The sequence below is a fragment of the Rousettus aegyptiacus genome, unplaced genomic scaffold, assembly GCF_014176215.1.
Source record: "Rousettus aegyptiacus isolate mRouAeg1 unplaced genomic scaffold, mRouAeg1.p scaffold_m13_p_3, whole genome shotgun sequence".
Taxonomy (NCBI): domain Eukaryota; kingdom Metazoa; phylum Chordata; class Mammalia; order Chiroptera; family Pteropodidae; genus Rousettus; species Rousettus aegyptiacus.
The window spans coordinates 18,425,584-18,449,023 of NW_023416306.1; the positions used below are offsets into that span (position 1 = coordinate 18,425,584).

At 37.2% G+C, this 23,440-nt stretch overlaps 1 protein-coding gene across 1 annotated transcript in view; it reads right to left on the reverse strand.

Annotated features, from left to right (window-relative positions):
- Positions 1 to 3,690: 3,690 nt before the first annotated feature.
- Positions 3,691 to 23,440, reverse strand: part of UGCG (UDP-glucose ceramide glucosyltransferase) — a 29,538-nt gene continuing 9,788 nt past the window's right edge. The window contains exons 2-9 of the mRNA XM_016126354.2: positions 16,182 to 16,323; positions 11,687 to 11,789; positions 10,927 to 11,028; positions 9,940 to 10,052; positions 8,381 to 8,559; positions 7,314 to 7,400; positions 6,651 to 6,840; positions 3,691 to 6,215 (exon numbers count right to left, since the gene is read on the reverse strand). Of these exons, the coding sequence (XP_015981840.1) occupies positions 6,045 to 6,215; positions 6,651 to 6,840; positions 7,314 to 7,400; positions 8,381 to 8,559; positions 9,940 to 10,052; positions 10,927 to 11,028; positions 11,687 to 11,789; positions 16,182 to 16,323 (1,087 nt within the window). The 3' untranslated portion in view covers positions 3,691 to 6,044. The remainder of the gene's footprint in view (positions 6,216 to 6,650; positions 6,841 to 7,313; positions 7,401 to 8,380; positions 8,560 to 9,939; positions 10,053 to 10,926; positions 11,029 to 11,686; positions 11,790 to 16,181; positions 16,324 to 23,440) is intronic.

Sequence of the window (23,440 nt, forward strand, 5' to 3'; positions counted from 1 at the left end):
ATTATACATATTTTGTTTATTCATTCATGAACTGATAGACATTTGTTTCCATTTTTTTGACTATTATGAAGAATGATGCTATGAACATTCATGTTACAAGTTTTTGTGTGGACATATGTTTCTTGTTTTCAGTTCTCTTGGGTGTATACCTAGGAGTGCTTTTATTAATTTATGTTTCAAGCCTTCTCTAGTAAATACATACTGTTTTTATAATTTGAAAAGCAATGTGTTACCTTAAAAAAATAAAACACAAGAACCAACAGGCTTGTAGGGTGCTGGTGAGTGTTGATGAGAGGATTTACCATCGCCATTTCTGATTCCTTCCAATAACCACTGGCCTCTTAAAGTAAACAAAGAAACAAAAACCAGAACTAGAAGTTTTCAGAAGAGTGCAACAAAAATTTAGTATTTTACTCATATGCAGATAAATGCTTTTGTTAAGCAGAGGGAGGAAATGAAATAGCCAATGCATCGCTAACACAACGAGCAGGTGAAAAGTGTTACAAGACATTTGAGCCTGAATTAATGAGTTTCTCCTAGAGTATCAATAAAATACATTTCCTGAGTGACTACTATGTGAAACTACTGGAGGTTAGGAAGGAGTGAAAAGAGTAAAGGGCACAAAAATGCCTATGAAGCCATGCCAAGTTCAAGCCCTGAAAAACTGGGAATAACTTGCAGACCTGAAGTAGAATGCCTGACCGAATAAAGCAGACGATAATGTAAGTACACAGAGCTCTGGAGAAATTCTGGAATGTGAGTTCAGGGTTAAAAGACAGAGGATCCCAATGGGCCGAGAAAATGAAAATAGAGGGAAGGACGGGAAATTTCAGGGCAAGGAACTAGCAGGAGAACAAGGAAGCTCTGGTTCAGTTTGGAGAACAGTTGTCTGGTGACAATGGGACACAGAGTGGGGCTGGGGGACAGAAGTTCTAATGAAATGAGAAAAGGAGGGACCACCTTCCACTGGGCTTTGAGTAATGCTAAGGAACATGGAGTCAGAGAGATGCCAAAGCAGAAGTTAAGCTCTAGGTCAATATAGGGACAAAACAGGAACTAAAACAAGCGAATTAAAAACAAAATGAAAAGGTGCAGACTATGGGCAGGGCTGCAGAGCCCCACAGTCCGATCATGGGGTAGGGAGATTGGTCTAGGAAAAGGTCGCAGGACTGGAAGATGTGGATGGACAATTACCCTTCATCATCTCTTTCTGACTTGAATTCTTGAGACGTCCTTTCAGCGTTCATTAAGGAGCTGTATTACTCGCCTGCTGCTGCTTCACCTATCGTTTTCTGAGACAATTCACAATGGACTGCTATCCAACACCGCCGACGACGCTGCAGGAAGCATAAGGGGCGTGCCTATTCCAGAATTCACCAGCCCTTCTCATTCGTTGTCCACGACCCCACACTTAGCCATTTCCTTCTTGAAATCTCTTTCCAAGGCGCCTGGAGCATGCTTACGATTCTTCTTTGAAAGGGGAACTAACCATCACTATGCTTTATGTACATTACCTTCCCATGCCACATGGTAACAAATTTGGGCTCAGAGATTAAGTAAACTGCCCCAAGTCCCACAGCTACCAAAAGGCTTTGTCGGACCTCAGGATTGGCAGCCTCTTTTCCTGGATGTTTTTCTCCTACTGTGTATGCAAATTTGTCCCCAAGATTCTGTTCCTTAGCTCTCACCAGTTTACACTGTTTTGGGTTATCACATTCAGTCTTGAACTGTCACTTCTATGTAAATTAATTCCAAGTCCCCACTTCTAAACCTACTCCTTTCTGCGCTCTAGGGCTGCGTGTCCATTGTCTGCTGGACATCTCCAGCACTCCGCCCACGCTCCCTTGGCTGTCCTGGTGTTGGTCAGCCATGAGGGGAGATGATAGAAGTTCCAGGGCTGATGACAAGTGTTAAGGACACAAAGTAAAAACAAGGTGTCAGTAGGAGGTGTGGAGGCAGCAGGGGAAGGTAGTATAGAATACTTCCACTCCTGGAAGAAATGGCATCTTTAATTGTTTAGATAATTATAAATCCATGCTATTAGCATGATTGTCTTGGTGACTAATAGTTTAAACAGCATAACCACATGAAACCATTCCACAGACACCCACGGTCTCTGCCAATCCCTCCCAGGACTGCGGAGGGGCCATGCCAAGGATTTAGCATACAGTGGTTCTTAGACAACTAGTTCCTTAAGAAACTTTTTAAGAATCTATTTTTGTTTTTAGAAAATGTGGAGGTAGTGGTTTTAAACTATCTTGCAGATATTAGTATTTTTTCAGCAAATGACTCAATTAAAAGCATATCCTTGCAGCTCCGAGGGGTTCTTACTTGCTCACCATTTTGCAAGGTTCATTTTCCCTCCAATAAAATGAAGTTGGTGTAGTCAAACTGTAGCTTGAAATGAATAATTCAGATGATACATCCCTAATAAACTTTAGAAGGAAACATCTGAACTGTTATTTTCATCTATGTGAACATAGTCTTTTTCTGTATCAAATGATGTGTATAAAGCATTTTATCTTAAACTAGCTTATAATAATTTATATTCTTGTTCTGCAGGTTTGAATCTGGTTCTCTATAACAACTTTTAAGACTTGGAATATAGGTGGTTACTAAAAATAAGGACTTAAACGTTTATTTTTAGGGTTTATATACCAAGTTTTAAAACTGTTGTAGGCAGAACTTTAAACAAGACCTAGCGGAGTAATGTATAAACTGGGGACTGATCCACGAAGGAGCCATTCCCAGCTCAGCTAGCAACCGTCTGTCTAACCCTTGCGATCGTAACTTTCCCAGCAGCTGTCTCAGCTTCTTTAAAATAAGGCGAGGGCTCTTTGAAGCTTGCCTAGCTATAAAATTCTAAGACTTACCCTCAACTTTTTGTTGATCATTTTTTAAACTTCAGGGTTCATTACAAATTACAAACTCGGAAGGATGAGCTTCTCCACTGGGCCAAGATGCCAGACCCCTGTTAAAGAGTCTCCCCGCCCTTGCCTTTCCCTGGGATTGGCTCTCCACCTGGGAGTTCTCTTCTCTCACAGGCTGGTGGCGAAACAAGCCTGGGAGTGTGTCTCGCCTGGGAGGAGCCAGCCCTGGACAGTGTGTAGGGTGCGGCTCAGTCTACCCCCCATTCAGGCCTCCAGCAGAAGTGTCATTCCATTCCTCTCCTTGGATCTGCCTTTTCTAGCCATTGGAGTTGTAAGGTCTAGATGGCTGAGTTCAGGCTGTGACCAGATGAGAGGGGGACCAAAGGGACCAATGGGACTTCTCTAAATGCTATTATGGGCCAGTGCCTCTCAGGGCTGTGTGCACAGCAGAATGGAGAGCGAAGCTCAGACTCCACCCCAGAATTAAACCAGAATCTCTGTGGGCCGGGCCCAGGCATTTATATTTTAAAAAACGTTCTCCAGGTGATTCTAACATGCAACCAATATCAAAAAGCCCAACTTTAAGTCATAAAAGTCTGCCTGTGGTGCAGATAAAAGCAGGATTTCAAAATTAACACTTGATAGAAGTTTTCCAATAATTCTGATGCAAATGGTGGAACATGTTAAGATTATAAAAATGTAAACTAAAAGGAAACAAAAATACATCACTGTTAATATTTTGATTGTATTCAAATTTTTATTCTTTGAACAAAAAACTTAAGACAATGATTTTAAATAATAAAACATGGTATATTCTATACACTTTTTAAAGACAGTTTATTAAATCGGGACTCCTACAGTTCTGTTGTGAAAAAAAGTTCTTCAACATTTACATTATTTCTTATCATTTTATCATCACTCTAAACTTGCTAGACAAAGAATCACTCTTTCGGCTTAAGTGAAGCTTCACTTTAAAGAAATATTCCACTACCACATAGGGACATACAGACGGAACAGTCATTTTTTATATTTACAAAACACAAGAAGTCTGTCCAGCCATTTTGATTTTGTTGTTCCCTTGCCCACACTGAGATCAGCAAAAAGCTAAGTAATAAGCAAGATTTCACTTCAGCAGTGCAAAGGATGGCATCAACCAAACTTCATTAAACAAACCAACAAAAAATTACAAACATGGTCAGCAAAATTCAACTTATGTAATAGTGATTTAAAAACATAAACACAGAGTGGGTCACAACTAGACTGGTTTTCACTGTGCGACTTTCCTCAGGAAACAATACTACCCATTTCACATAGAAAGGAATATGCATCAAAGCCTTTGTTCATGAAGAAGATGCCCTTCAAACAAATTCATCATAAGGCAAAAAAAAAAAAAAAAAAAAGAAAAGAAATAAAAAAAAAGAATGCAGCAGTTTGGCCCAGAAAAAAGCTGTTGTATATACTGTGTATACACAGTATATACACATTTATAGATATATTACAATTTAAACCATGTGTATAGTCATTAGACAATTAAATGAATTGGCTCAGTGAAGTAAAAAAGTGTTCATTTTCTATAAACATGTAGTTATTGCTAAGATGCTACACATTATGGTTTGAAATGGAAACTATGTTAACTTAGAACTTAAAGCTGCCATATTGCCAGTGTCAGCCCTGCAGCAGGCGTTCATATGGACAACATGCCACCCAATCCTACAGAAAAAGCAAAAATCCCACTACAAACAAAAAAAGGAAAAGAAAAGGAAAGGCTTATGCACTGTCCCTTACCTATTTGCCTATTTTTTAAAACAAAAACAAGTCCAGTTCACCACAAGTTAAGCACAACCTGACAAGCAAGTTTAGCGGCATGATGGGAAGAGAAGAGTGAAATACAGCATGCATTTACAACTAGCGTGGATCTAGTCTATTTTGTTGGACAAACTGGAATACAAAAATCCAATTTAAATAAGACTAGACTAACTGTAACAGTAAAAAAAAAAACCACACACAGTAGACTTAGTTTGATACTGATTAATTTTAAGAGTTAAATTCATCCTGTCCCCTCTTAATACTCTACTGCAATTTATTTATTGATGGCTAGAATATTTACTTACTTAAAAAAGATATTAAATACCTGTATCATGAAATTACATTCTTTTTAACAATAAGACATACTGTGTAAGAAAATAGCTGATTGAAATGTGTCTGAAATGCATTTCTCCTTGCGACTATCAAAACATCCACTCACACTAAAACAAACACCCCTACCCACCACCCCACCCCCCCAAAAAAGTTAAGGAAAGATTGGAGGGGGTGGGAATCAGGTGAGGAGCAGGGAAGGAAAGGTTTACCAGCACAGTGATTAACAACGGTTCAAGACAGAACCAACAAGCGTTGGTCAAAAAGATGCCTTCAATACATGGCTACAATTAAAAACCAAACTCAATCACTTTTGGTTCATTGCAGTGAGACCAAAAAAATATCTCTCACAGATTCATAGAATACTAGACTTCAGCTCTTTTATTATTATTGTTGTTACAGTTTTTCTGTTTGTTTTTGCAAGGCCTAGCTACCTTATTACAATTTATATCTGCTCTGCAACAACTACAAGAGGTAGGCGTAAAGCATGAAAAAGTTTCTCAGTTAGTACCTTGCTGTGGATTGTTCACTGTTCATCACTATTCCCTTTAGGCAGGAATAGTGATTACCTTCTCCTCTTCTAAACCCCCAAACAAAGCTGCTGCCATCCCATAAATGTTCTAAAAGAGTGTACTCACAAATAAGAAACTTTCTCTACTGAAGGATACTGTCAGTATTTGTTGCAGAGCACTCAAATATATATATATATATATACACACACATATATATATACACGCACACACACATATATATATATTTATTTAAAAAAATAAACGACAACAAAAACCTAACCCAGGTTCCTAGAACCGATTCTCTTGATTCCCTACTTCCACAAAATAAAGTATACCATTTGGCCAAGACTACAGATGTGTTGGTTTTTTTTTCCACAGATGCAAATGTCATGCAAAATAAATTAAAGAACAGATACCAAAACATACATGTGATAAAACTACTGAAGGTAGATCTTTAAAAGCATTTATATAAACATAATTTATAATACTTCTCTTTTTTCCTGTATGTACAGTCCCAAAGCTGTAGTTATACATCTAGGATTTCCTCTGCTGTTCCTCCACAGCGCAATCTGTAGCGACCAGTTCTCCAGCTTATAGTAGGGTCCCATAATGCCGACAAAAAAATGTATATTGTCATGGATTCACGGATGAACCAAGCTACTGCATAATCAAGTTTTGAAAAACACAGTGTGCCACCCTAGGAATTAAAAAAAAAAAAAAATTGATATACTGTCAGACAAAAGACACAGTTAAAAAATTAAATTCTTTGAATTCACTCGTTTAACCACACTACATAAAATTAAGTCTGTTCCTTTAGATAATTCAATTGTCATGCTGTATCAGTTAAGAAAATGTTTATTATGAGTAGATGAGAAGCATTAAAAAACTGCTATCCTAATATAGTCTGAGTTGTTGGAGTCTTAATAAAAGTGATTGTATAACCAACTGAAAGTTGAAAATCAAGTTAAGTTTTGTGCCCACATTCCATTAAAGAAAGAAATGTTTAAATCTGATGTTAACCTTCAATGGGAAGCTGAAGAATGGCTCAGGTAGATTTTCTTTGACCTTTTCTAAATTAAAAAGTTTTAGTTGCACCAAATGATTGCTAACCTCTTCATGTCTATCCACATACCTGGACACCCCTGAGTTGAATGTAGTCAAATATAAACCATGCCAGGCAATGACACATGAAAAATACCATAATATCCCATCTGAATACATGGTGGGCTGCCCATCCAATAATTAAGCTGGCAACGAAGCATTCTGAAATGGGCTCACAAATTATTGTAGCAGGAAGCATGTTAATTCGTAACTTGGTCCACCTTAAAAAAAAAAAAATTCTTTAAATGATAGTTATAAGGCTGGTTATAAGACTAAACAATCAGCTCTTTATCCTGTGATATAAAGGCCCACCTCTTTAAAGAGTATTTAATGAATATTTCTTCTATTATTATTTAGTACATAAAGGGAAAAAGTCTACAAATTCATTTGCATGGTCTATACTCTGATGAGTAAAGGTTATAAACGTCAAAGTACAGAAAGTAAGAAAATAGAGACATGTAAAAGAATCCAAAGTCTTAACATCTCTTTTTTGAATGCTTCAGTGTTACAGAATGACAAAAATATATTTTGACATTAAATTTACTTTAATAAAGAAGCTAAACTTTTTTTCTGGAATGAAACCAAAATACGACGTTTAGATTTTTTTTTTTAAACCAAGTTAGATCATGTAAAAATTACTCCCCTTCCCTCTTCCTTGCACACAGTATAAAAAGAAGAAAGCCAGCTGATTCACCTGATCATTCTGGATTGAAACTGAGAAATTGAATATGAGCCAGAGTTTTGCATTGCAACTTGAGTGGACATCGCGAACCTCCAACCTCTGAAAATTAAGACAATTATACAATGAGCTATGATGATGAACACGTGCATGTGTCACTCGTTATGCAGTCACTCATCACTGTAAAGAAGGATCAGGGCGAGCCTAGTCCTCAGGATTAGCACCCTGCTTAGGGCGCATCATAATTATGGATGTTTTAGCAATTATGCAGGTCCGTGATAGTACCATCTAAGAGCTGGAAGGAGCCACAATCCTTCAGTTCACGGTTTAAGGAACTTAAAAAACAAGCATTCTGAGAGTTCCACATGGAACGGGCTCTGTATTTAATAGTTCAGTCTCTGTCACTACTGACCAAAAGGGGATGGGAGGGCGATGTGTGTGCACAGTCAACGAAAAGTAGCATGATACGTCTCACGTGAATTGCTATGAAGCCATAAACCGCACTGAACTACAAAAGAGAATTTTTAAAAACCGACTTCGAGTTTTAAAATCACATCTAAATTATCACAGTAAATTATCACAAAGATGAATCCCCTTTAAAAGCAAAAACAGTATCATTTGGTGATAGAGAAATGTTAAGTCAGTCATGTGAACCATTAGTTGGCTTCTTAGCAAAGTATCGAATAATCAGAAATTTCAAAATTTAAAATCATATTCTTTAAACTTTCACCTACTGGCTTATGACTGCACTGATACTTTTAATTCTTCTAAAACACAGAAATTTACATCCATAATAATGAAAATTCACAATTACAGAGACGCTTCCTTTCAATCACTTCAAACCACATTACTCTGAAGAACGTAGAAAAATAAGAACATTTACATGTTTCATTAGTCTAACATGTCTATAAATAATTAATGGAAATTTCTTTCTAAAAATATTAACATATTTTGTATTCATTAGCAAAAAAAAAGAAAAAAAAAGAAGATAGCCCATAATACATGGGTTTAACAAATATAATAAACCAAGGTAAGTTAGGTCTAAAAAAATACTATAGCCTAATGTAATTTAGTTTTCTTACCGGTCAGCTATTGCTTTGGCCATAAAGTAATCTTCAGCGATGTACTGAGCAAAAGCTATAAGCCCTCCTGCTTGATCTAACACATCTTTTCTCATTAAACAAGACATTCCTGTCACACATTTGAAACCAGTTACATTGGCAGAGATATAGGACCTTGGATGAGAAGTTCCAAAGTAAACCTGCCAAAAACAAAAACAAAAATCCAAAAACCTATGTATACAGTTAGAATTTTATGTTAAAAGTATGATGTTTATACACTCTTATTCTTAATGAATTTTCCTTAAGTATGACTGAATGAGTGTCTTATTATTCTTACATAAACTACTTGAAAAACATTGGTACAAAATAAGTCTCTACATATAGTAGGCAATTTCTTATTTGGTTGAATACTCTTGCTATTACTTCTATTCTCAAATAAATATTATCTCCCCTAAAACAGCAAGATTCAAAGATTTATCCAAATAATACTTAATTTGGATATAAAATAAGGTAAAAATATCACTGTCATAAAAAATATTAATATTTAATATCCTTCTTCCAGAATGTTCATTTAACTACACACACACATCTACACATATTGGTGTATGTATGTGTATACATGCGTATGTATGTATGTATGTATATAAGCATGGGCATACGCACATGCTTATATACACAAACGCTGCTTACAGTTATATCAATCTTTAGGACAATCATATTTCTTAATCCATTTCTTGTAACCTTTCATAGCTAGCTGCTTCCTGTCCTCAAGTCACTGAGCTGAGCTTCTTTCCAATTTCTCCCATTTCATTTTTCAATGTAGTTTTCATAAACAGGGCAGACACTAAAATTCTATCTCCCATTTTACTGTCCTTTCCCTCAATATGCTCTGAAGTCATGAGATATGCAGCTGCTAAATTAATGGTAAAAGAAGATGGTCATCACCCTAATTATTAGATATAATTTTATTTATTATTTACATCTTAGATATGTTGCCTTTTCTAATTAGCTTGAATCATAGAGGGCAATGATCTTTCTCAATGGCAGGAGTTACACACACTGCATGGAACATGAGAATCATCAGAACTAAGGATATGATTCTTGCCACCTACCCTATCTCCAGACTATAATGAAGCCCTTTGTGGTACCTGAATGAAACCAAACTTCTAAGGCCAGAAGCACACTTAACTTCCTTAAGTGTTGTTAAGTGAGGTTTTAGGAAGAAAGTGGGACTAGGGACTTGGTTTCTGCATAGAATGGGATAACCCCTCTGGCCTATTTCCATTCACTCTGTGGCTGATTAAACCTAACCTATGGGAATGGGTATAATCAGGGAGATGTTTATCATTAGCATATAAATCAACATGAGTATTTCAAAAACAAAAATGCAAAGTGGAGTATAAGAATACAAAAGTTTTTTATTTTGATGTAACTACCCAGGGTTTCTTTTCAAAACAAAAATTCAATTAGCGGACAACTGGCCCTGTCCAAAATGTCATCCCCACTCTCACAATAGTCTCAGGCTTCTGGAAGATTAGGAATCTGATAACAAGAATATTGTCTATGACCATCACACTTACCTGTTCCAACGTGGCGGCAAAGCCCTGTCTGTCTGCTACATAAGGCAGCCCATGAACCAGGCCTACTTTCTCTGTCATTTGGTTAACCATATCAGTGAGGGTGTCTGGAATTACTGCAATAAAAAAGACAAAAAGGTGGCAAGGGAAAGAGAGGAAAACTTTTTAGTAAAGTGCCCATTAACGTAAAATGTGTTTTATGAGTTGTTATTAAATGATTAAGAAAAGCAACTTTTTCCTTCAAGTCTTTAAGAACTAAATTTACTGTATAAAAGTGTATTTGGACCTTAAATACACATATTCTAGGGCAGCGGTTCTCAACTGGCACTATTTAGAGACACTTCTGGTTGTCACAACTGAGAGAGGGATCCACTGGCGTCTAGCGGGTAGAGACCAGGGATGCTGCTAAACATTCTGCAGACAGCTTCAATGACAAAAATATCCAGTAGTGTTGAGATTGAGAAACCCAGTATAATCAGAATATAACAGAACGCTGAAATTATTTTAAGTATAAATATTTAAAAATGCAAATTATAATTTTGGTACATAAAAGATTTTTTTGTTAAAACCACCTAAGCAAAAAGCCATGAATGTGTTCTAGTAAAATACTCACTTATTAATTTCTGTCCCTTTGTGTGAGACAGTATATTATGCATGCCACCAACAGATTAAAGTAAAAGGTAAGTGTCACATGAACAAGACAAAATTTACACCTATGCAAAAACTCAGACTGCTTAAAGGATCATGACTATACTTCTTAAATGGTTGAAATTTTCTCTTCAAAACGAAAATGTTTTTATACATGTAACATTCCAGGTTAGCATAAAAAAAGTCAAAATCTTAATATAACTTGACATATAACCATGAAACAATAATGAAACGAATTTATTAGGAAAACAAATTTATTTTCAGAAAAATTTATTTTCAGATTGCTTTTGGCATTTTTTTCATCAAATGAATAGTTTTATAAAATAAATAAGAAAACCTTACCTCTTATTCCACTATCACAAATCCAAATAAGATCATACTTTGCAACTTCATATCCTGGCATTAGATTATTAATTTTAGGATTAATGCCAACTTTTTTGCCACCTAAAAATTTAAAGGTACAGCAGTGAAAAATTTATGCAACACTGAAAATTTTTTACTTTTTTCTACCATGTATCTAGACATGGTAGAGAGAAAAGTATTTGCATATTTAATAATTTAAATAAACATACTTTAAAATTATATTTTACATTCCTTATTATTCATAACATATTTATAAAAAAATTGTTCATTCTCAAAAAACATTACATTACTTATCTTTGAAAATGTATGTTTGTTTTCTAATTCTTAAGTTCTTGTATTAATGGTAAATATGAATCACTATTTTAAAGTCTTTAGAATAAGCCTATAAGCTTTTAAATAAATATTCTTTTTGCAATAAAAGTAAATTCTATAACTCATTCATAATTACGGTCAATGAGATACAGAAAAGGCCACACAGTGAAAATATGAGTACATATAATTTGGGGTAATTTTTTTTGTTGTTATTTTGTTAATTCCAGATATGAAAAAAAGCTCTTTGTTTTTATAACTTAAGTTTTCTCGTAAGGATATAAACACCTTGCACTATTCCAATAAACATGCATAAAGCAAGCATGCCAATAACTTCAGTGGGTGGCTAACACTTTATAGTTTAATGCAAAGATTACTGAAAGCAAATACTGCTAAAGCAAAAACAGTTATTGTAGAACTTGTTGCTTACCTATAAACAACCTGGCATCGACATTTGGATATTTTCCAAGAAGCTTCTTACATACATCAATGGCTGGATCATCATGATCTTGCACACAAAGGAGTACTTCATACTAGTCAAAGAACGTATTTTATGTAAATTAACCCCTTTTACAAAAAGAAGCACTTATTAATATTTACTGACTGATCAAAAAGCATTAAGAAAAACAAGCAATTGTACAAAATTTAAAAGTTGAGTGAGTATTCATAATGGATGCAAACATTTATGACATATAGTGTTGGCTTTAACTGAGAGCAGCTTCTCCAGAACAGGCACCTATTTGTAAGCAGGAGAGATGGGCAGCACCCACAGCTGAAGTCTTGCCATCCCCAGAGAGGCAGGACCTAATAGTTCAATTGGATCTCAAGCTTCTCTCCATGCCCTGCATCGCTGAAGATTTACTAAATGCACACAGGGTCCCTAGCAGTGTTAAGAGCAACATAGAAAACAAACAAAATAAACACACCCTCTATTCTCTAGCATTTTGTTTCTGAATGTAATATTATTTCATAAAGGTGCTATAAATTACATACTGCATCCCATTATGATAAATTTAAAGGGCTTTCCCAAACTCTTCATGTGAAAAGGATAAAGTGATATTAGACTTTTGTCGCATAATAATTTTTGAAATAAAATAGAATTTGATTTAAAATGTATCACTCTGAAAAATATGCTTAGCCTTTTAATTATGACAATACTCAGGATTTTATTTTGCCCAGTGCTGTTTACTCTTTGGTAGTAAATTAAGGAAGTCATTTCTTAGCACTTAACTGGCTGTGTCAAAGATGCTCTGGGACCTTTATTTTAAAAAGAGAATACTGGGCCCCAGTCTTAGCCTTTTGAATCAGAATCTTCAGGGTGATTCTGACATTTAACCGGATTTATAAAACCAGATTTACAAAACCAGATCTAAGTTCCCATTTAGTAAACCACTAAATTTTTTAAAAGTGTTTCCTTTCACATACAAAGGCTACTCTAGTATTTTGTGAGATATGCATTCTAAGTAGTTCTTTTTTTCAAAAGCGGTAATAAATTGATGCTGACTCAATGACAAATTTCCTGCCAATTTTCTTTCTAAAACAGGTTGGACATTTTTAAGCAAAGGAGGGAAGTTACTCGTGTCCATGCAAAAATAACAAAGTTACATGTTCTAAAACATAAAAAGAGCTAAGGACACAACTTTTTAAGTGTCTAACACAGAGACTAATTCTGGTAAAGGGAAGGCTGTTTTATTTACTTTCGCTGGTTAGTATACACAAGTAAAAAGTGGAAATCAAATTTTTACAGTGCCCTTTAGCACAATAATTACTATTTGCGTAATATATAGTATATCTCAGCAAAAACTGGCAATATAGAAATTACTGACTGAGCACAAAAGAGCCAGGACTAAGGTTCATGAAGAGGGTAATAAAGTTAAGACTTTTTTTTCCAGGTGAAGAAAATGTTTTCTCAATAATTAAATAGAAAAGAAAACAACGTATACTTTCCTCCTTTCTACCTATTATATATTCTATTCATTATCTACTTTTAACAATGACTAACCAAAGTGCCACTCAGAGGTACTGAAACCAACTTTACGGCTACCTCGTTTACAGAGATCAGGTAAAAACCTGAGAATATAAGGGCATCACTCTTGCCAGACCCTTGAAATTTCCCAAAGGGTTGACTCTAAGTCCCATAAAGTATCAGCCAACCTCCCAGTTTACCTGACTCAAAATGGTAGTAGTGACGGTTAGCTTCCTTACTATAATGAGCTGCACAGCCAGGCTTGCTCTAAAGTGCTCCTTGTTTTGCCAAACATAACAGTTTCTTTAATGTTTTTATAATTGATGCTGTTTCAGGTATGAGTGAATATAGTGAAAAAAATGTTTATAAGCAATACAATCCCATAAAATATAATTATAAAGCTAATCTTAACCTTTTTCCCCAGTAGGAGAAGACTTTGTAAAGTAGAGTACTAGAAATTTACTCAATAGGAAGAAAAAAAAGCTATACTAGGTTATACTAAAAAAATTTTTGAGAAGTATATGGTGTTAATGTTAGGAACGTTGTAGTTTACTTTTATAATTAGAAAATGAAATTATGAGCCAAAAAAACTAAAAACAATCTCTTGCATATACTGCTCCTTGTTTTATGAAAAGTACCAAAATAGCTTTCTCAACCAATTTAAATGCCTTGATGACATAATTTAAATGGAAAAGGAACTAAGTGAAACTAGAGCTCTTGAGATAATCCCAAATTGTAAACCTTCATTCAGAAGAAATCAATGACTGATTCATCTTAAACGTTCATAATTAATGGCTACGTATGTTCCCGGAGTTATTTTTTAAAACTTTCTACAAATAAAGCCCACATTAACTTCTCCAACCATCTAAATTCCATGGGTATCATAAGAGCTGGAATATAAAAATTCCATAACTAGGTTTTAAGAGAAGTTGAGTGGGAAAAGGGGAAAGGGTAGAATGATGGGTAAAAAGTGAAATGTGAGATTATGTTTCACAAGAATAAATGCATATGATTCTAAGCTATGCTGAGATTTACTCATAATAAGTGAAAATATTCTTACATTCATAAAAATTAATTCTCCCTTGCATTTATTTATATTTATATAATGGGGTAACTGAAACGGGGCTAAATATATATATATATATAAAATGAGGCTTGAAAATTTTCCATTTTGCTCATTGCAAAGCCTTTTTTACAATTAATTTTATTTATACAATTCTTCCTGAATTATAAAAGGCCACCCTTTGCATTTTTAGTTTGAAAAAAAAAAAAAATCAAGTACAACTCAGCCATAAAATAATAGGAAATACTGCCATTTGTGACAACACTAGCATGCTAAATAAAATAAGTCAGATAGAACAGGATAAGAACTATGATTTCGATCATTTGTGGGATATAAAACAAAAAAGCAACAAACAAACTCACAGACACAGACAACAGTATGGTGGTTACCAGAGGGGAAGGGGATTGGGGGAGGATGAAGAAGGTAAAGGGGGTCAGAAATACGGTGATGGAAGGAGACTAGATTTTGGGTGATGAGCACACACGGGAATACGCAGATGATGTATTATAGAATTACACACCTGAAACTCACATAACGTTATTAACCAATGTTACCTCAATATATTTAATTTAAAAATTAAAATTGAACATTTTAAATCAGGTACCTATCTTCTTCTTTTAAATTACATATTTAATTTATCAGATAGATTAATACATGCAAGTAATTCAGCTCTCTAAAATTATTCACTATATAGCAACACACACAAACGAGGATTTTTGGCTCCAAATTAGCTTCAAACACCTAGACTCCAAAACTCTGAAAGTGATAATATATAACAACAACACTAAAAAGTAACTGAATGATATTCATGTCTACATACTTAATAAGAGCTGGATTAAGGCTATCACATCTGTCTTCACCATTCTTTTCACTGGTGTTACTGAGAAAAATAAGGGCTAAAAGGAAAAAGAGCATGAAAACTGTTTGAGACATGTGGTGAGTAGATCACCTTCCTTTTCTAACTACTTGGGCAACACTGTCCTAACGAAATAAGAGAGAAAGAGTCTCCAAGTGGCAAAAACTATCAAAAAAGTGAAGCAATAAGGGTAAAAATTGAGACAAGTGAATAGAGACCACAGAGAAAAAACTACACTGGACTGAAAATCAAGCAGGCAGAAATTTAAAGACATAAACTTCTTAGAACTATCTACCTCCACCAGAACACCCTTTCAAAAGCAGTGTCTCCAACAGGCAATTTAAAAAGCAACAGTAAACTAATAACATTAAGAACTATTAAGTTCTCCCAAGAAACTAAAGGGAAGAGATAAAAAGAATACTCCCAACTCAGGAAAACTAGAAGTTCTCCAATGAAGAAAGTACTCTCCAATGAAGAAAGTACGTACTGAGTTGATAGATTTACAAATTATGTAAATAAATGAGATGAGCAATACGATTATGTAGTAAAACCCAGAAAAACAAAGAAATTAAAAATTAGGTCTGACAAAGCCCCACCGTACCACTAACATTCTTGGCACAAGGCCAGGTTCTCAAGGGGAGTCCATTTAGCTCTAGCTGTCCTGCACCCCAGTTCGGGGCACTGAGCTCTGCTTTCTCACTTTCACCCACTCCTCTTCTACTGTTCACATGCGACTCTCATGGAATAAGATTTTTATACTCAAACCACCAGGTACTTAATACTGTCAGAGTTCCAGGAGGTTTATTCCGGGACTTCTAATTCAGATAGACACATAGGTGGTTAGAAAAGGAATTTACATCCCTTCTTCAACCCCATTTCTGTGACTACTGCTTCTACAACATACATTTTATGAGGTTAACATAATGAACTTTCAATACCTTCACTTTATACACTGTCAAAATACCTCTTTAAGTACCATGAAGGGGGGAAAAACAAAAACACGGTCTAGCCCATTTCTGAGGAGGACAGCATGGACTTACCTTGGGATAATCCAACTCAAAGAATGTTTCCAAGTTGTTGATGAGGTTAGGGTCCACCCCTTTCAGTGGTTTCAGAAGAGACACACCTGGGAGCTTGCTATATGGCTGTTTGTCCGTTGCCTTCTTGTTGAGGTGTAATCGGCTAAAAAGCAAATGATATATACATTATTTCTAGAGAATATCTTAGTGCCAAATCTATATATAGTATGTACAGAGTTGTCAATAAATTGCTAAGTTGTAACTTGAACTATTTCTTAATTGATATCTTTCTAAAGGGGATCTGAAAACAAAGAAAAGCAGAACCAAGTAAGGTTCAAGTTTAGGAAAACCAGAACTTAGCAGAAGGAATATTCCAGTGTGAAGGCCAGACTAAAGACTATTGTCTACTGCTGTACTCTCGGTGCCTAGAACTATGCTGGGCATAGAGCAGACATTCAATAAGTACCTGGTGAAAAAAATGAAAGACAGTGTTAGAGCCCACACATTAACTATTCTTCCTCCCCAACTGCCATCGAACTGGCCCAAAACTATAAAAACGGTGGGGGAAGGGGGGGAACCCCTATCTGCACTGGAAAATATGGAAGAATAACCAGAAGAATGAGAAATTTCCTTCACAAACGGCCCAGATAGTATGTAACTGAAAGAAGTACGAAGCCACTTGCATGACAAGCAAGAAAATGGGATAACTAGTAGAACTCCCACTATTTACAAGTTCCAAATGGCAAGGGTGGAACAGGGGGAAGTTGAATGTAAGAAAAAGAAATCTTAACGATGAGAAAAATGTCTATGAATGACACCGGAAAATATACCAGTGCCAGCAACTCACAGATAAGTTTGCCAAGGTTCTCAGGGCTGGTCCACGCCAAGAGTGCTGCAAGCACAGGGCTTAAGAGGGAAGTCAAGCCAATGAGGGAAGAGAGAATGTACCCAGTTAATGTCAGGCTGCTGACACCATAGAGAGATGAGATGCCTTCAGCAGAGTAGTGAAGTTTCTAGAGGAAATCACCAAAGGCTTCCTTCCCCCTTCTCGTAAGCATCTCCAAACACTCAACAGAGGCCAGAACAATCAGGGGACATCTGCCAGATATCTTAAGACACACGTTCTTCCACATTTCAACACATCTGAACTCAATGGCATCTTACCATTGTTGGCAGCCATATGGCAGTCCTGACTTAGCAGCATGAAAACCAACCAATGAGACCTTCTAGAAGATGAAGAAAACACCAGCATCAATATACTATTAATCTATGGATGACTTCTGAAATACACAAGTGCTATCACCCAGAGCAGTCAGCCACAGGCTCACTCCCAGCTAATTAAGGCAGAGAAGTACGACAGTAAACAATGTTTCAGGTAAGGCTGAACGAACATCTTTACAGAAAGAAAACCGGTTACCCACAAAAGAAAAAAAAATTTAAACCAACAAGAAATTAAAGGACAGTGTATCCATTTCCAATCAACATGCCAAAAGCCAGAAAACAAAGAGCACCATCTACAGCAGTGCTGCTCAGTGCAGTCCAGTCCACGAGTTGCTTTATACTTGTCGGTGATGAGAAGAAACCAAGAGAAAGCACCCGCGAAGTTTTAACAGCCATTTAACATTGCCACGACACCTTCGGGGGGGGGGGGGGTGACCAGTAATTTATTTTTATTGTAGTTTACCGAAGTATTAGTCCATGACGGATTGGAAAATTTTCAAGGACTGATCCTTTGTCCCAGATAGGTTGAAACACAATGATCTGCAGAGTTTATCTAGAGGGTTGGACAGAGAGATTACACCATAATCTAAAATTTATATAACCACAAACATGACCACTATTCCATTTCTAACAAAAGAGTAGATGTCTAAAGAAACCCACCGAGTACAGTACATCAAGATTATATACTTGATTGAACAAGGAATATAACCACATGATTCACATCATAAAATATATTAAGATGTTCATTAATATATTGTCTCCCTGTCCCTCATTCTGCCTCATTCTTGTCACCACCTCCCCAGCATTAGTAGTGTCTTACCTACCCTTCTAGAGATTTAAAATGTATATATACAAACCAAAACATATACATATATATATAAATCCTTATATAATGTTTATAATTTTATCCCCTCCTTTTTAATACAAGTGCACTAAAAGCATGTTTTTAAATACACAATTGAACTGTTAGAAAAATAAACGAAAGCCTCCCAGGACAGAAATGAGGAGAAATCTCTGAGTGAGTGAGTGAGTGCTGGAGACATTGCTTGCCCTGGGGCCGTCTGTTGGCCCTGATGACCTAGAGATGGTGACAAACCTGAGACAAGAGTTACAGAAAACCTGTTCATAGAACCTTTTATAAATATGGAATCACTTAAGGGCAAAGTAGGAAATCCTGGCCCAGCGAGGGAAGATAGGGATGCTGCCTATCTCAGATTCATCGTGAGTAAAGTGAAATAAAAGGAAAAATTCTCTCTGGAGAACACCTAATCACATGGGTTTGGAACCCGGAAAGCAAACTACCTGTGCTGGTTGAACAGATCTCAAGAGACGGAATGACAGAGACCATCCTATGTGACCACTAGAAATGAAAATTATGATCCCTGACATTAGGAACTCAACAGACAAGTAAAATGGAAGGCTGCGTATACACAGTTTAAGAGAGAACTGGAGAAGTGGGACCAGATTTGAAGAAATTATCCAGAATGCAGCACAAAGAGGAGCAGAGGCAAAGACACTGAAATCACGAAAGAGTCTGAGACACGGAGCACAGAATAAAAGGCCTCAAATCCCAGGAATTTTTATTTCTTGGTCCTGTTGTGTGATCACTAAGTGCGATTAAACGCTATCAAAACACGCACGTGAGGCGATGACCAATCACAGAGAAACCCGGCCCACAGACACACTGCATTTGGCAAGGCTTTAGATTAAAAACAAGGATAGTTTAAACAGTGCTCAATAGTCAGGTGCTGATCTTATTTCTCCCTTCTTCCACCTCTTCATTAAGATGTTTTACTTTAAATGCTAACACAGCGATGCCGCCCTCTGCTTTGAAGAGCTTTTCACGACAAGAATGCAGTACTTTATCAAAGACTCACTGTGACTTGCCAACAACAATGATGCCCTCTCCAGGTTTATGGTGAAGAGAATTGATCACAGTACCCCTTACTGGTAGCTCAAAAGTGGCCTCAGTGGTAGCGTCCTCCAAGTGGCCTGGTTTTATGAGTGGCTCTGACAGGGTCCTACAAGGTTTACTGGTTTCAAGCCATGGTTCCTGTATCACCTAGACGGCGTGAACTTGAGCTTACTGCACCCACGTGCTACACAGGATTTCTGGGGGGTGCCCATTTCTACCCGTAGCCTGGACCACGTGTTTTTTGCTTTCTTCCGGGATCCTGGGTACGGAAGGTTCTCAGTTTCAGGTTCTATACTGGGAATCCAGTTCAAACTTCCTATCAAGCATTTGGCTTACAGCCCTGACCTTTTGGGGGAAGGAAGCTGGGGAGAGCACTTTTAATAACGAATGCATTACATACATAAAGTTACATATAAGTATACAGCTCAATGAATTTTCTCAAAAGTGCAACATCCATGTAAGCAGTACCCAGATGAAGAAACAAGAGTGTCACCAGAACCCAAGGACCCCTTCGTGTCCCCTTCTATCCGCTCCCCTGAAGGGTAACCACTACCCTGGCTTTTAACACCACAGACTAATTTTGCCAGTTTTAAAATTTTATCTAAATGGAGTCCTATAGGACGTACTCCTTCGTGTCTGGTTTCTTTTACTTCTCATCATGTTTGTGAGATTCATCTTTGTGGTTACACTGAGTTATATAGTTCACTCACTCTCATTACAAGCAGAGTATTCCTTATATTAACAGACCACACTTTATCTACTTTCTGTTGATAGACATTTGGGTTGTTTCCAGGGTTTGGCCACTACAAAGAGTCTGCAGTCTTGTCTCTGTCCTTATGTAAGTATCAAAATCCCTGGTGTTCCCCCTCCCATCCCGTAGGGCTGCAACTTTTGGACAAGATGAAGAGACAGAGACTGGATTTACTCTCACACCTGAAACGATTTTTTTAAATCATACATACGTATACATATGCCTTACCGTTGAATTATATGCCTGAAACTTACTGGATTTCATTAACCGATATCACCATAATAAAAACAAAAAGTCATACAAAATGTAGGAAATGATGTTTTTTAAGAGACTGGACATCGAGTAAAGAGGGACAGTGATTCCTGAGACTTGGAAAAGAAATGAGGTGAGCCCCTCAACTGCCCCAGGTTACTGCTTTGAGACAACTTCCAGGCTGTGGCACAGGGAAGAGAAACCCAGGCAGAACCCAGTAGGATCTCTCCTGACTTGAAGAGATGGAGTTGACAGTCCAGAAATATAAAAATAGCCAGCACCCAGCAGAAGTAAATGGAGAATGTCTGGCACCTAATAAAAAATTACCAGGCAGGCAAAGAACCAGGACAATATAACCAATAATGTGTGTGTGGGGGCGGGGAGGGGAGGGAGGGGGAATCAATAATTAGAAAACACCCAAAAACTGTCACTGGGATGACAGCAGATAAGCCTAACTTTGCACTCCCTCTTCATTTCTGGGACCTGGAGATCTTCCTTTCTTATTTTTAGGCACCCTCCTCTACGTGTGTGTGTGTGTGTGTGTGTGTGTGTGTGTGTGTGTGTGTGTCCATTACAGCACTTCCACGCATTTCCACGTGTTTAGACTAGGAGAAGTGATTCTCACATGTGCACAGGCCGCCACCTCTGGTTCAGCAGCAACTTCTGTACACGTCTCTGTAAATGCACTGTGATATGGACTATAATAAAACTATCTAACTTCTCCTGAGAGGTGGTCCTTTAAGACTTGCATACTCCAAGTCTGGTCCACTGACCAGGAGCATTGACATCAGCCGAAACCTTGCTAGAAATTCAGAATCTGTGTTTTAACAAGATCTCCAGGTGATTCACAGGCACATTCAAGCTTGAGAAGCACTGCATTAAGGCTCTCCTGAGCTACAAACCTGTCCTTGACTTCACTGACAAGGCTGAAATGGCTGTAGTTCATCCCATAGGCAAGAGATAACCATGAAACACCATAAGGAAGGAACAATGATCATTTCTGTATCTACAGAAGTTAGAGGCAAGGGAGATGGAAGGCGAAGGAAAATATCATAAAAGCCCCAAAGGAAAAGACAGGTACACGAATAAAGAGCAGAAAGTAGCAAAAGAAATGGAAGAGAGAAAGTAAGAATTCAGAAGTCACAGGTGGAGAAGTGCACATGGATGACTCCCGGGTTCGGGTGTGGGAACCCAGTGGCGTCATTCAAGAGTCTGGGAGGGAGCGATGAGCGCTGTCTCGAACACACTAATTTTAAAGTTACTCTTAAGACTACAAGTGGGCACTACTGTTTTTCAACAGTTAGTATACGTGACACCCACAAAAACCAAAATTTAATGAACCGGTTGCAGAGCCTATAAATGTGTATTTTTATAAACATCCCAAAATGATTCTGGTGCAGTGAATCACACGTGAAGACACACTACAGTAGACTATAATTTCCCAGGGTCCAGCAAAAACAATGGCATAGAATATGTTTCTAATTTTTTTTTTAAATGCTGAGTAAATGAAGAGTAGATAAATAGATACATGGAGCTTAGAAGGTATGGTTAGTCTAGACATAAATATATGGGAGCCATCCACAGTTTGATAAATACATAATCTCCCAGGTAGCACATGCCATCAGCAGGTGGCCACAAATCAATATAACTAATATTACAAAACCAGTAATGCGTGAAGGACAGTAAGAGTGACTGACAGAGAAGTAGAAAGACAGCCAGGAAGAAAGTAAAGGCACAGAAGGGTTTATCTGGCTAGGCTGTTTTCTTTTTGAAAAGGTTTAAGAAAGAACAACATTGAATGTTCTGAAGAGGTCAAGACAAGAACTAAGACGTCCACTTGTCTGAAATATCCACTGTCCTGTGTCCTTGGTGACCTCAGAGCACTCTGGGCAGGGGTGATTTAAAAAAAAAAAAAAAAAAGGTTAAAAGGTACATGAATGGGAGGTGAGATGTGATAACAGTGAATAAACAAACACTAGTTTTTCCTGAAATCTGAAGGTGAGTAAAAGGGCCAAAGGCTAACTAGATGGAGAAGGGCTTTTCAGTTTAATTTTTAATTATTTTTTACTTTTAATACTTGAGTATACATGGTAAGGAGAAAGAACTTGTGAAAGGGTAAAGAAAGAGAAAATAAAAGTAATTAATGACATGTTAGGATCCACTGTGCAAAGTAGGAATTACGGTAATCTGACAATCATGACGGTAGAATGGTGAGGGTTTAGAAGAGGGTCTGCCAGTAATGGGTGACAGAGCTAAATACAGAAACAAAGCACTGCCAGATAGCACTGTGAGCTTAGCTGAGATCTGAGACCATGAACGTGCAGCAGTACTAATCCACATGGCTGTGAGATTACCCTCTACAGGGCTTTGAAAGTTGAGAAGCTATAAGTTATGATGGGTTCAGGATAACAGGGCAGACTGCTAGGAGGGGAGGCCCGGGACGAGCTAATGAAGTGATGAACTGTGAGTTCTGGGTTAGGTGGAGAAATGGAGCCAAGAGGCAGAAAGGTAAAAAGTAGAGGTCACAACTGTGGATAAATACCACAGGGAAGTTGTTCTCAACTTTGACTGCACGTGAAAATTACTTGGGGAGTTAAAAACAAAACAAAACAAAACAAAACAAAACAAAACAAAACAAAACAAAACAAACAAACAAAAAAACCTGATGCCCAGACCACTTAAGTCGAAATCTCCAGGGCTGAGACTCAGGCAGCTGTCTTTAAAAAAAAAAAAAATCCCTCTCAGTGATTCCAAAGTACAGTCAAAGTTGAGAATATTGGGCCAAAGAAGACTAGATTACTGTAAGAAGAGGACTGAGGCTGAAACTCTTAGAAAGATCAGCAGTTATGGGATGGCTTGAAAACCAGAAGCCTGTGAAAGAGCTATACAAGTGGTGTTGAGAATGCGGAAGAGTAAATAAGGAGGGCTCTCTCCATAGTAATCAAAATGTTGCCAATGAGCAGTAATTTAAGATTCACAGTAACTGGAGAAATTCCCATACGGATACCCTATTCCTATGGATTACTTCCGGGATTATTTTGAGGTTATCATTGGCAGTATAGAGCGTGCTGGTATAACAGGCTGGGCCGGAGGTAGAATGTCTGGATTTCTATCTATATCAGCTTCACAGCTGTGTTATCC